Source organism: Pristis pectinata, chromosome 25 (genome assembly GCF_009764475.1).
Source record: "Pristis pectinata isolate sPriPec2 chromosome 25, sPriPec2.1.pri, whole genome shotgun sequence".
Classification (NCBI taxonomy): Eukaryota; Metazoa; Chordata; class Chondrichthyes; order Rhinopristiformes; family Pristidae; genus Pristis; species Pristis pectinata.
The window spans coordinates 13,779,458-13,794,795 of record NC_067429.1 but is presented as its reverse complement, the minus strand read 5'-3'; the positions used below and the strand labels follow the sequence as shown (position 1 = coordinate 13,794,795).

Here is a 15,338-nt window from a genome sequence, read left to right as displayed (position 1 = left end):
TAACTGTGTTTGCCACTGAAATCCATGTATGGAAGTTGGAAGTAATCCGGTGGAGTTCACTTTGTTGCTGACCTGTAGAAGGAAACAGGTATTTGTTTGTGGACGACCACGGTTCGGATGCTTTCGGGGTGAGGAAGTCACTACCGAGTAAACACTGAAGTGTCGTTTGGGTTCCATCGTGGAACATTTGGATTTCGTATGTACTCTCTCTATGTTTTTCTACATCTACATCTTATCTTCAGACAACAGTGGTTGTTGAAGAAGCCCTTGCTCATGTTTCACCTTATGGCTTGCGGAACTGAACTTTAAGAACCATTCAGGAACTGGGAGTTTTGGACTTTGTCACACACACAACACGACGAGTTTAGTTTTGGGGTTAACGTTCGAGGTTTAACATTTTTGAATTCTAACATACTAACATTTTTACTTTTATTTTACGTATTATCATAAGTAGTGATAAATAAAATAGTTTTTAACACTGAATCATGCACAGTGTGTTTCTTTTGTTGCTGGTTTGTGACACCTATCAATATTTTAGATGTCGCTATGAGGTCCCCTCTCATTCTTCTGTACTCCAGCGAGTACAGTCCAAGAGCCGACAAACGCTCCTCATACGTAAGCCCTTTCATTCCTGGAATCATCTTCGTAAATCTCCTCTGAATCCTCTCCAACGTCAACACATCCTTCCTAAGATGTGGGGCCCAAAACGGCACACAATATTCCAAATGAGGCCTCACTAGTGCCCCGTAGAGCCTCATCAACACTTGCTTACTTTTATACACTATACCTCTCGAAATGAATGCCAACATAGCATTCGCTTTCTTTACCACCGATCCGACCTGGTGGTTAACCTTTAAGGTATCCTGCACGAGTACCCCCAAGTCCCTTTGTACTTCCGTGCTTTGGATTTTCTCTCCTCCTAGATAATAATCTGTCCGCTTATTTCTGCTTCCAAAGTGTACAACTGCACATTTCCCTACATTGAATCTCATCTGCCATTTCCTTGCCCATTCTCCTAAACTGTCTAGGTCCCTCTGCAACCTTCCTATCTCTTCAATACTCCCTACTCCTCCACCTATCTTGGTGTCATCCGCAAACTTAGCCACGAAACCATTTATTCCATCATCCAAATCGTTAATGTACAAGGTAAAAAGGAGCGGTCCCAACACCGACCCTTGCAGCATACCACTAGTAACCGGCAACCAACCAGAACGAGATCCTTTTATTTCTACTCTTTGCTTCCTGTCAACCAGCCAATGCTCCACCCATTCTGTTATCCTACCCGTAATTCCATGACCTCTCATCTTATTAATCAGTGTCTTGTGAGGCACCTTATCAAAGGCCTTTTGAAAGTCTAAATACACAACATCTACCGCCTCTCCCTTATCCACCTTACCTGTGATTTCTTCAAAAAACTCCAATAGGTTGGTCAGGCAGGATCTTCCCTTCACAAAACCATGTTGACTAGGACCTATCCTGCCCTGCACCTCTAGGTATTCCGTAACCCCATCTTTGAGGATAGATTCCAATGGTCAGGCTGGGTTGGGCCACATCATGCCAATACAGATCAGTACTTTATCCAGGCTGGGAGGATTTCCTTAGTGCATGTGCATAGCATGTTGGAAATCGTTATGTTTACAGCAATGATCAATTAGGCATGGAAAAAAATTATGAACTTGGGTTCATCAGGTTCAGATTGCCCATAGTTGATTTGGCTTTTAATTTTATACCGTATATCATAGGATTGCTTAGAATGGGAAAATACAAAGATTGAGAGACATCATCATTAAAAAAAAAGATAAAAATGAACTATGACATTATCAGCCAGCACAAAAGTAAAAGAGAAACAGGCTTGTTAGAATAGAAATAGAGCCGCTAATAGGAGAGGCATAAAAAGAACTATTTGCTTCAGTACTTTCCAGTGTAACAGATCACTAGACAGAATATCTGAAGACATCAGAATTTGAAAATAAAAAAAAGGGAAATATTAAATAAACTAACAATTTCTGAAATAAAAAGATGAGAAACAGTAAATAAAACATTCAAACTCACAAATCACCCATCCAAAAAGATTATATTTGGGAAGAGATGTCGGGGGCACTATTACATTCATTTGAAAATGTGTTAGAAAAAAGTACATTGCCAGAGGACAGCAGAAAACTATTATAAACTTTATATTTAAGAGGGGAAATAAAACATGTCCAAATATGTGTGTTAGGAAAGATAATGGAATTTTCAACAAAAGGACAAAGTAAAAGATTATCTAGGAACCAAAATTAATGGATTAGTCAACACTGATTTTTAACAAGGGCAATTTAACTTGACTAATCACAATGACTTGCTTGAAGTATCAGAGAGCAGATAAGGGTAATGCAAGAAGTGTAATGCATGGCATGCAGTTCTTACAGGCTTCCACAGGTACCACACACAGAGTCAAGGGACAAGTACATATAGTCAGCTAGTTTTAAAATAGAAAGCGAAGATTAGAGAGTTCAGAATGGCTGAAGGTGAAAAGCAGGCCAGCTGTTCACAGTTTTTTTATTAATGATTCAGATTCTGAAACCATAAGCACAATTTCTAAATTTGAAAATAGATTGGGTGAATAGTCAACATTAAAGAGGACTGCTACAAACGTGAAGAAATTAACAAATGGGCATACTATTTCCAAATAAATTTCAGTACACTTGAGATCTCAATATCACATTTTGATACCTTAGAAAATGACACAGGTTAATAAGGCTACTGAAAAGGCAAACCAAGCAAAAGAGTTAATTTCTAGAGAGGAATTGAAAAAGAGAACTTATACTAAACTGTTATTGCAAATTATTTAGATCACAATTTAGTACTGTGTACAATTCTTGTTATAGTATTTACAAAAAGGATATACAGTAATATTCTGATAATCTGCACATGCAGGATTTTTGTGGTGTCAGGATTGTGATTTTATGGAACACTGGCTACCCCAACACACTTAATTTTTTAAGACTTTACACAGTACCATAATACATTTTCCAGTGAACCCAGCAAGTTTAAAGAGAGTACAGGAACTGGGGCCCTAGTGAGTTGGGAGGGAGCACGACAACTATCACCACATGCTAAACCTTGGGGTTTCTGAATAGTCTGGTAGTGGATTATCAGCGTTTTACTGTGGATGCTCTGAAGAGGGTGCAAAAGTGATTTACAAGGATGGAATGGGAATTGAGTTATATTATCAAGAAATAATTACACTCAGTGTCTCTTCACTCCTTTATGAAAAAGGTTGTTGTGTGATTGAACAGAGATTTTTAAAATTATAAAAGGTTTAGATAAAGTAGACAAGAAATATTTTAAGACTAGAAGCCATTCATATAAAGTCAACATTAAGAAATTAATGAGAGAATTTCAAAGAATCTTCTTCACCCAGAAAATTCAGAGAATCTGGAACTCGCTACCAAAGGGAGTGGTTGAAAGAAATAGAAGAGTTGTATTTAATGGAGGGCTAAGATAAGCACAAGGGTAATGCTGAAAGGGATAGATAAGGAAGGCCCTGTTGTCAAATAAATAATGGTAAGAACTTATTGGGCTGTTTCTATGCTGTACATTCCGTGTAGTTGACATCCCTACCCATTGTGGGACTGTCTACTTAAAAATGCCAGATGAATTATTTCTATTTGACAAGCGTTACATAACACAGAGTGGACACAAGTTACAGAAGTAATTAATATTGACCTTCTTATTCTCCCTACAATCTCACACCCATGCCCATCAATATGCCCCAAGTTCCACCTGACCTCTGGTTTGCCTGAAAATATGCAAATTGTTTTTGAATCAGGATTCAAACTTTATGCCTTTACAACCTATCTTGACTGACAGTCTTATTACAAGAATATGTTTTTATTATATTTGCTTTAACACTGTAAACAGATAAAAAAGGTGATAGCTTTTGACCTTCAATTACTCAATTTTTTGGGTCACTGCAATCTGAAGGCTCCATCCCATTTAAGGTTTATCAAAGATACACGGTCATGTTATTGTACAGAACGAAACATTAAACTTTTAGTACAATAGAGGTACTAAAATGAAGTAATGCTGTCCATCTTACAAATATTTTTTCCTGTATTTAATTTTACTTTTTAATAAAGATTAGAGTGCTGGTCAATACACACCAACAATGTAGTGTTTTCTTTACTTGGAATGATTAGAAAGGTACAGTATTTGGTGTAATACACTAAATCCTTGTTATACCCAAGGGATAGGGGCATGGACTTCCCACAAAAAACAAAAGGACTTCTCCTTTGTATCCAAGACACAACTCCCAAAAATAATAAGCATATAACAAATATAATGTTCTAAAAGCATTGACACACTTTACTAAACACATTAAAACATTTAAATACCTAAAAGGAAAGGATATTGGATAACCAACTACTTCCATTGAAACTTAAAAACAATATTTGGTTTAGAACTCATAAGATGCAGCTGTGTAAACAAAGACCTCTTTCTGTTAGAGGAGTACACAGCGGGAGCCACTTAACACAAGTGGTCTGGAAACTGATCACCATACTTATGCAGACAATAAATGATACCTCAATACATGTATGTATATAAATATATTTGAAAGTTCAAGTTGTGGCCTGGAGCCAACCTCAATTACGTAGATCCACAGATAGAAAAATCAGTAGATAATGAGGATTGAGTGTATTTCCAAACTATATCTCAGTGGTAAAAGGCATTTATTGCTTTCCCAAAGAATCACAAAGTGTCACATTTGGATTCCTATAGAAACTGGTTAAAAATGAACAACGGCTAACCGGATGGAGCCCAATTCATAAAAAAGTTAACCAAAATATTTGGTTAACACTGAATCATACAACTGCTAGCTTACGAGTAACATCAGCTAAGAACAGAAGCATAGTTAGCTGATGGAAAATGAATAGTGCTAGGAAGGGGAAAAAAATCACTAAAATAAATTGCTGAATAGTTTGCCAGATTATAAAGTTGGCATCATCAGTATTTTGTAATATGCCCAGTTTTCCCAAAATGATGGAAGAATCTCTCACAATGACTCATTATTGCATGAAGTACTTGGAGTCATGGTGCTTTGTTACGTCGACAGTGGAACTTTCTTCTTCATCAAATGTTGGTAGAAGGGTGATACCTTTCAAGTGAAAAGGTGGATGAAGCAAATCTCACTAGCTTAACATCACAATTATTACGTGGAAAACCACCTACCTCTTGGTATTCTTCCAGTCCCTTGACATGTGGGACATGTGATGTTTTCTCTTCCCACAAACTCTACGTAAGGAACATGAGAACTGGCCTCTCCATTACTGCCCTGTACTTCATCTGTGTTTTCTATAGATTTTCTATCTGTCTCTGACACAATAGATTCTGCATCTTCTTTCTTGTTTTGTCTTGAGAAAGTAGGTAAATGAGAGAATGATTTACCCATGGTTTGCTGTATTTTCCCTGTTTTCCCTGTAACATGAATTCAGAACAAAGAATTATATTCTATTTATGGAGATAACATTCATCTTCAATTATTGTAATAACCGTGCAACATTATGTATTAGCATCACTGAACGGATCTGCCAACTACACAGAAGGTCGGTGGTAAGATGATGCAAGCTTCCTATTGGTCATGATTCCTAGACCAATTTCTAGTTCTGATAATGTGCAACTGTTAAATTCAGTGCTTTGAAATTCTGCCTCCAGTTAATGTATACAGTACATTTAATAAAGGCAGTTGAAAGGGCAAAATTGCAGTCAGTTGGATGGGCTGAAGTGAGTCTAATGCAAGAAGTATCAGGAACAAGGTGATGAACTCAGAGCATGGGATGTACATGGAACTATGATGTTGTGGCCATTACAAAGACTTGGCTGTCACAAGGGCAGGAATGGCTGCTGGATATTCCTGGGTTTAGATGTTTCAAAAGGGACAGGGGCGGAGGTAAAAGAGGTGGGGGAGTGGCTTTGCTGATAAGGGACTGTACCACAGCTGTAGAAAGGGAAGGTGTCCTGGAGGGATCGTCTACTGAGACAGTGTGGGTGGAAGTCAGAAACAGGAAGGGATCGATCACTCTATTGGGAGTGCTCCACAGAACCCCCCCCACAGCAGCAGAGACACTGAGGAGCAGATCGGGAGGCAGACTTTGAAGAGGTGCAAAAATAACAGAGTTGTTGTCATGTTCAACTTCCCTAATATTGATTGGCACCTCCTTAGTGTAAAGGGGATAGATGGGGCAGAGTTTGTTCGGTGTGTCCAGGAAGGATACCTGACAAACTATGTGGACAGGCCGACTGGAGGAGAGGCCATACTGGATCTGGTACTAGGCAATGAGCCTGATTAGGTTTCAGATCTCTCGGTGGGAGAGCATTTTGGAGACAATGACCATAACTCCTTGACCTTTACCATAGCCTTGGAGAGGGATAGGAGTAAATGATATGGGAAAGTATTTAATTGGGGGAGAGGGAATTATGATGCTATTAGGCAGGAACGTGGGACTGTAAATTGGGAACAGATGTTCTTGGGGAAGTGCACAACAGAAATGTAGAGGTTGTTTAGGGAGTACCTGCATGGGATTCTGGATAGGTTTGTCCCACTGAGGCAGGGTAAGGATGGTAGAGTGAAGGAACCGTGGTCGACAAGAGACATAGAATATCTTGTCAAGAGGTAGAAAGCTGCTTACCTAAGGTTTAGAAAGCAAGGATCAGACAAGGCTCTGGAGAGTTACAAGGTAGCCAGGAGGGAGATTACAGGCTTAGGAGAACTAAGAGGGGGCATGAGAAGGCCTTGGTGAGCAGGATTAAGAAAAACCCCAAGGCATTTCTACACACATGAAGGAGGATGACTGGAGTGAGGGTACGACTGATCAGGGATAAAAGAGGAAACGTGCCTGGAGTCGGAAGAGGTAGGGGAGGTCCTTAATGAATACTTTGCTTCAGTATTCACCAGTGAGAGAGACCTCGTAGTTTATGAGGATGGCGTACAACGGGCTGATACACTAGGGCATGTCGACTCAAGGAAAGAGGATGTGCTGAATCTTTTGAAAAGCATTTAGATACATAAGTCACCGAGGCTGGATGGGATACATCCAAGGTTATTAAAGGAAGCGACGGAAGAGATTGTGGCGCCGTTGGTGACGATCTTTGCATCTGCACTGGCCACAGGAGTAGTGCCAGATGATAGGAGGGTGGCAAATATTGTTCCTTTGTTCAAAAAAAAGAGTAGGGACAACCCTGGGAATTACAGACCAGTGAGTCTTACTTCAGTGGTGGGCAAATCACTGGGGAAGATTCTTAGAGATAGGATTTACGGGCATCTGGAGAAGCATAGGCTGATTAGGAACAGTCAGCATGGCTTTGTGAGGGGTAGGTCGTGCCTCACGAGCCTGAGTGAATTCTTTGAGGATGTAACATATTAATGAAGGTAGAGCAATGGGTGTGGTGTTTGGATTTCAGTAAGGCGTTTAATAAGGTTCCTCATGGAACGCTCATTCAGAAAGTCAGGAAGCATGGGATCCAAGGAAATCTGGCTGTGTGGATTCAGAATTGGCTCGCCCATAAAAGACAGAGGGGGGTGGTAGATGGAGCATGTTCTGACTGGAGGTCAGTGATCTGTGGTGTTCCGCAGGAATCTATTCTGGGACCCCTGCTCTTTGTGATTTTTATAAATGACTTGGATGAGGATGTGGTAGAGTGGTTTAGTAAGCTTGCAGATGACACAAAGGTTGGTGGTGTTGTGGATAGTGTAGAAGGTTGCTGTAGGTTATAACAGGACATTGATAAGATGCAGAGCTGGGCTAAGAAGTGGCAAGTGGACTTCAACCCAGAAGAGTGTGAAGTGATACACTTTGGAATATTGAATTTGAAGGCAGAATACAAGGTTAATGGCAGGACTCTTGGCAGTGTGGAGAAACAGAGGGATCTTGGGGTCCACGTCCATAGATCCCTCAAGGTTGCTGCGTAGGTTGATAGTATTGTTAAGAAGGTGTATGGTGTGTTGGTCTTCATTAGTCAGAATATTGAGATCAAGAGCCGTGATGTTGCAGCTCTATAAAATTCTGGTTAGACCACACTTGGAGTATCGTGTCCAGTTCTGGTTGCCTCATCATAGGAAAAATGTGGAAGCTTTAGAGAGGGTGAAGAGGAGATTTACAAGGATGCTGCTTGGATTGGAGAGCATGTCTTATGAGGATAGGTTGAGCGAACTTGGGCTTTTCTCTTTGGAGCAAAGGAGGATGAGAGGTGACTTGATAAGAGACATAGATTGAGTTGACTTTCCCAGGGTGAAGGAAAATGGTTAACAGAAGGGGGCATAATTTTAAGGTGACTGGAGGAAGGTATTGGGGGGGGGGGGGGGGGGGGGGTTGGTGTCAGAGGCATGTTTTTTTTTTACACAGAGATTGGTGGGTGCGTGAAATGCACTGCTGGTAGAGGTGGTGGAGGCAGATACATTAGGGACATTTAAGAGACTCTTAGATAGCCACATGAATGATAGAAAAATGGAGGGCTATGTGAGAGGGAAGGGTTAGATAGATCTTAGAGCAGGATAAAATGTTGCACAACATCGTGGGCCAAAGGGCCTGTACTGTGCTGTAATGTTCTATAAAGTAGAAGCTGGCCATCTAAATATACAAAGAAAAACTTCCAAGGATTGCACCCGACTTTTCCTTGCAATTTCAGCTTTTTATTTATCTTGGATTCATATCTGAAACTTAAGGTGGAGCAGTAAAAGACCTTTTAACAGAACTGATAATGGAATATCGTGCTTCAAGTTATGAAGGGAAAATGAATTTGACACAACTAGTCTATCCAGCAAGTTTTATCTCAGCAATTAGAGTCCTGGAGCACAAAAAAAAAGACCCTTTTGCCCATACCAACCAAGATGTATACTCAAGCTAATCCCATTTCCCAGCACTTGGCTCATATCCCTCTGAACTCTTGTCATCCATATACCTGTATCTAATGTACCTGCCTCAACCACTTCCTCTGGCAGCTGGTTCCATATATCTGCCACCTGCTGTGTAAAAAAGTTACCCCTCAGGTTCTTACTAAACCTTTCACCTCTAACCTTAAAACTATGTCCTCAAGTTTTCAATTCCCCAACCCTGGAAAGAAGGACCTCTCACCCTCATGATTTTATATACCTCTCTTTGGCTCGGAGTTAAACACATCACACTCGAAGCAACTGGAGGAGAGAAATTACACTAAACTCAACATGTAGGAAGTTATGGAGACATGAGAGACTGTAGATGCTGGAATCTGGAGCAACACACAAAAAGCTGGAGGAACTTAGCGGGTCAGGCAGCATCTATGGAGGGAAACAGTCTATTTTTCGGTTGAGACCTTTCATCAGTGTCTCGAACTGAAATGTCGACTGTCCCTTTCCCTCCATAGATGCTGCCTGACCATTCATGTAGGAAGTTACAATGGAGGTAATATCGTTACTTCCAAGATGCTTGTCTAAGGCATTAAAATCTGCAAGTCATGTTATCCTGCTCTCCACAGGTATCTTGCCTGAAAGCACTGTATTGGAGCATGTCAAGGGTGTGACTCCAAATAAATCACTAAGCTTGACAGAAGAAATTAGGGCTGATGTGTTCAGCTGTAATTGAATTTTAATGGCTTGATCAGTTCTAATTATTGTCAAACGTTCATGCTGCTATTGAATATTCAATTTAATAAGTGTGAACTTTCATTCCTTTAATTTTAGAGATTTAAAAATTTAAAAAAATATTTCCTATTTCTTGATTCCCGCTCTTAACTAGATTCTTTTCCCCCCATCTTTATTTCACCGTGCATGATTTAAGTCTCCTGGTAACTGAGGAGACACTTTTTTTTCATTTGAGTCAGAGAGAGATACAGCACAGAAACAGGCCCTTTGGCCCACTGAGTCCATTCTGGCCATCAACCACCCAATCCTACGTTATACTTTCTGGTTTTGACTCTGCTTGACCTCCTGCAAAGGTTGTAGAACTGAATCAAACACTGAATGACACCAAGTCTACACCTCTTTAGAAAGGGATCAATGTTCAAATCAATGAGCTATTCTCTGCAGTCATCATTCTTTTGTGTAGATTCAATATACCGCATAAGGGAATTTTAAAGACTGCAGTTTTTAACTAAATACTACATATTTTGGTGGACATCACACTCATATCTGAACTATTCTTGATATTCAACTTATAAATGGCCGCTCTAAAGCAACCATATCCAGATCACTAATAAAAACAGAAAATGCTGGAAACACTCAGCAGGTCAGGCAAGATCTGTGAAAAGAGAAATTTTCAGAATTGCATTGAGGAAGGGTCCCAGACTGTTTCTTTTTCCACCAAAGCTGCCCGACCTACTGAATGTTTCCAGCATTTCCTGTTTTTATTTCCGATTCCCAGCATCTGCTGTATTTTTTAAATATTTCTTTTTGCATCCAGATATCTGTCTGCTCAGCTTAGTTTATGCTATTCTGTGAAGATCAAAACTATTGGATGCTGCTGCAAAGTAAAGCTAAAGGTACAGCCAAGGCTAAAGGACTCAATCTCCCAGTATCAATATACTAACACAAAATGATAAGCCAAAGCAACTTATCATCAAAGGGAAATTGTAACCGTTCTCCAACAAGATTGGAGGCCACATTACCTTCAAACAATCAATGCTGAAATGCATCACAAGGGAAATTAAACCCCATGCACTCCCCTTAGCAAGAAACATAGCAGCAAAAGATGGTGCTCTGGCTGCAATCTTACAAATTTGTAGGTAGCAGGGTTCCTGGGTTTGCTAATTTCAGTATGCATGACCTGTCATAAATTATCAAAGGATATAACACTTCCAGAGTGCTACAGAGTGGAATGTGGTTCAGTATTCCACTCTATTGAACAGCATAATAATCATAGGTGTATACAAGCCACGTCCTGTCAAATTCTCAATCACATCCCTTTCCACCTGCCAAAGTAAAAATACATGCAGGCAATATCAAGACTGTGGCCATTCCGCTGACAACTGCAATGTGTCCTGGGAAAACCACTGCATTCAATTCTGATTGCTCCATTATAGGAAGGATGTGGAGGCTTTAAGAGAGGGTGCAGAAGAGGTTTACCAGGATGCTGCCTGGATTAGAAGACGTGATAGTTGGACAAACTAGGGTTGTTTTCTCTGGAGCAGTGGAGGTTGAGGGGAGACCTGATAGAGGTTTATAAGATTAATAGAGGCATAGATAGACAGCCAGTATCTTTTCCCCAGGATCAAAATGTTTAATACTAGAGGGCATGCATTTAAACTGAGAGAAGGCAAGTTCAAAGGAGATGTGCAGGGCAAGTTTTTTTTAAAAACAGAGAGTGGTGGGTGCCTGGAATGCACTGCCAGGGGTAGTAGTGGAGGCAAATACGACAGAGGTGTTTAAGAGGCTCTTAGATAGGCACATGAATGGATATGGATATTGTGTAAGCAGAAGGGATCAGTTTAGTAAGGTGTTTAATTAATTCAGCACAACATCGTGGGCCAAAGGTCCTGTTCTTGTGCTGTACTGTTCTATTCTATATTCTAAACTAGAGTGATATAACTTTCGCATATGATCTGAAGGAGCAACATACCTTCTACTCTCTATACCGGAACACCCAGACAAATCCAGTTCTTACCTAGTGGAAAGGCGACCCACCTTAAATACCAAGAGTAAAAAACTTTATTAATTTGTTAATAAATAAAATTTATTAATAACTTCAGGAGTTTGGTAGTGGATTAGCAGATTCTCTGGACTATTAGATGTTATTCCAATTATTATTCCAATCCATTTTTAATTCATTTTTCTTTTAGAAAAATGCTACACAGTAGAATAATAATAATTTCTAGCAAACATGGCAAGTTTAAAGGGAGTGCAGGAACTGGGACCCCAGTGTGGTTGAAGGGAGCGCGGGAACCAGGACTCTGAGCCAGATGCCAAGTCATCAGGATTTCTGAACAATCCGATAGCAGATTATCAGAGTTTCAGTATATGTGACTGTAACATAGTTGGCTGCTACCTTGAACTACATCAAAAAAAGATATAGGGCTCATCTCTATGGAAGGGTTGTATTTGACACATTCAAAAAGCAAGCATGGCACACCATTAACCACCTTGTTGAAAAGGGTACCAAAACAAAATCTAGGTCATGTGTTAGATAAGCCCCTCTAAAAATACTATGCAATAAGAATAAATAAAACCACTTAAGCAAATAATATAAAGAAATAACCGGACATGAATCCACGAACAACATAAAACCACATACTGTAAACCTCAAGTTAATCACCTTCATCTCTGACAATGAGTTTGACATGGTTATCGCACTGATCAAAACTGCAGGCCAGTGGACCAGACAGCCCATATCCAGATCATGTTAGCAAGCTTGGTATCACAATGAAAACAACAGCTACATAGTCCATGTCTATTTGTCTATAAAGCAACAGACTCCCAAAAATTTGGAGAAAAGCTGATGTAAATGCCATTCTTAAATCACAAGTGAATTCAAAGAATTATCGATCTCTCTGTTTGTCCTGTGTTATCCATAAACCAATGAAGCACATAATTCTGAAGAGATCAGAAAACATTACTGTCCCTAACATCTAACACAACATGGGGTCCACCTGCAGAAGCATTCATAACAACCACACTTGCCATAGCATATGTCAAAGCAGAATACTGTCCTGCCTGGTCCAGCAGTTGTCTGATTAGTGCACTAAAACTTGTAACAGCTGGCACAGCTTATGTACATAACACTGTACTTCCCATACTCTTGCTTTAAACCAAGTGGCATTATGACTGCAGATCACTGCACTACTCCTGGCAAGAAAGCAAAAGATGGTGAACAATCATTTATTCCATCAATAGAAAACTGATCCTAAAATAGATGAACATTTTTATTCGGCAGCCCCTTGGCATCGAAGACGACTTACTTTCACTCCAGTTTCATGGGTTCTCAGATAACTGATGAGGACAATGTGGGAAACAGCAGATTCTTCCACAGATGGGGCAGGAGATTCCAGATGAGGTGGATGAGTGTTAGTTTATGAGGTAGTGCACTCCATCTACAATTTAAGCAGGGCTTTTGTGTGTTCCAGAGACACAAATTCCAGGTACTCAATACTATTTCAAACGTTCCTCTCCCTCCCCTTTTATTCTGGCTTCTGCCCTCAACCTTTCCAGTCCTGATGAAGGGCCTTGGCCCAAAACATCAACTGTTCATTTCTCTCCATAGATGCTGCCTGACCTGCTGAGTTCCCCCAGCACTTTGTGTGCATTGCTCTGCCTGGTAATCTCTTCCTCCGACAGGATTGTGTACTACTTTAAGGATAGTACCACATGACTATCATGAAGTTGTTATCATTGAACAGCATGCTTAAGCTCGTGCTGTTACTTAATAAAGCATTTTATTAGTTTAACTTACCTGTTATTTCAGTTTCTTTTTTTGTTAAGGAGTTTGGTATCAAGCAAATAACAACGTGTCCTGTCCAAAGGACCCAATTCAATGTAAGTAAGGCCTCAATACTAGGGATGTTGCCCTGGGAAAGGACACAGATGTTGGTTCACATAATAGATTAATATATCAGTCGTGACAAAACCCCAACAGTCCATTTCCTGTAGACACAAGTCTAGAAGTTACTTACAAAGATGTGGTTGCTAAACTAGTTAAACACCTCGAAGTACTCAGTAAAACAGCTTAACAACACAGAACAAGAGCCTGTTCTGTTTCCAGTCTGTGCTGAACTCAGCTGGTTTAGGTGTAATAGTTATTATTGGGAGAGACAAAAAAAATCAACATAATATTTAAAACTAAAACAAAATGTAAGGAGAAAATGTGAGAATAAAATTCTTTAATTTAAAAATTTGTGCTTTCAAACTATTCTGTGTGGGAGAACATCTAGAAGTGTTGAGAAGTCAGGAGATCCTCTTTAAGATGTCAAAAAAAAAAGCTTGCAGACCTTTAAACCCCTGCAGATCCTCAGGAACACTTTCTAAGTATTGACACACTTCAAGAGATACCAGAAAATTTTGCCATGAAAATGGAAAGACCTTGTTCTCACTTTGAAAAAAAACAATGCTAGCTGCACAATACCTTTCAGTTTTATCATTGTCAGTGGTGATTCACAAGCTTCATGGTTTCTCTCTTCAATTTCCTGTTCACTGATAGTCATGAGTGCAAAATCATGTGGTGCGTCTGCAATACACCAATCACAGAAAATTCTATATTCTACAGCAGCAGAAATAACTTGGAAACCTATAGAGAAAATTATCAAAAATCCAATGGCCTTCTAAACCTCGCCATCAAATCCTCTGCAGATCCCCTGTGGTTCAGGGCTAAAATATGAAGAATAAAAGTGTATGTAAGAATTATATTGACTGTCATGCATTGTATACATTTGGCTAACACAAAAACTGCAGATACTGTATATATACGGTATCTATATACTGTATGTTACATTGCTAACTTTTTCTACCTCAAATGAAAAATTAACTCTGTTGGACCCTAACACAAATGCCAACCGATGAAATTATTTTTTCCCAGCATTTCCTATGTTCAGGATATAACACTTTTATTCTTTCACCGACACCACCTCATCTTCAAAACATCACTTCTTAACGCAACACCAAAAACCTGATTTGCCACATTTTTCAAATGAGCTTGAGATGTATTCACAATATTCTAGAAATAAGTTAGAAAAAAAAAGTACTGATATCAAATTTTGTTTTGAGTTCTGATGCCTAAGTGCCATTTCATGACTCATGATTAATTGGCTAAATTTTCTGCCAGCTGTGTTCAAACTGCCCCAAGATGATCTGGCTTTCTTGTTACCTGCACCCAAGTACAAGCAGCTTTTTAAACTATGTAGTATCTTCCCTTGATTCAAGACTTCAAATCACAGAGGTGCACATTAAAAATAATTGCCTTTTCTTCTGATAAGTAAAATTTGAGAAAAATCATAAACCAAAAAGACATCTTTCAAAATTACCTTTATATTTTGAGACATCTATATATCAGGAAGGAAAAAGAGAATGAATGTCACACCACTGTCATGTGCTTCTCAATCAGCCTGCAGTTACAACAGTGGTCATGTTAAAGATGGATATGGTTGGGTAGGAGTGGATTTGGCCAGAGAACTATCTGTCCATATCATGTGGAGGGGGTTGATGTACACAGCTGTGCACTAAAAGACCAGCAAGGTCTGTGGGTGGAATAAGGTGAACAGCATAAATTAAAAGTGGCATTTCTCATAAATTTGCAGCTTCCTATTTCTCCCTCTGATTTCCAGTAGTTCCTTCTCCACTGCTTCCTTTTTGTTGTCACCTTTCACTTATTTTTTTTAAAATATGCCCATTGTCCATGTAATCT

The 15,338-nt window shown here is 39.6% G+C and overlaps 1 protein-coding gene across 8 annotated transcripts in view; it reads right to left on the bottom strand.

Moving 5' to 3' along the window:
- Positions 1-15,338, bottom strand: part of tmem106a (transmembrane protein 106A) — a 45,393-nt gene that overhangs the window by 22,490 nt on the left and 7,565 nt on the right. For 3 of the 8 annotated variants that reach the window (XM_052038363.1, XM_052038358.1, XM_052038362.1), the window contains exon 2: positions 5,212-5,457. In XM_052038363.1, coding sequence (XP_051894323.1) covers positions 5,212-5,431 — 220 coding nt within the window. In that variant the 5' untranslated portion in view covers positions 5,432-5,457. Of the gene's footprint in view, positions 1-5,211; positions 5,458-11,567; positions 11,633-13,394; positions 13,510-14,063; positions 14,166-15,338 lie in introns of all 8 variants that reach the window. The other 5 variants (XM_052038360.1, XM_052038359.1, XM_052038361.1 and 2 more) reach the window with 5 other exon arrangements.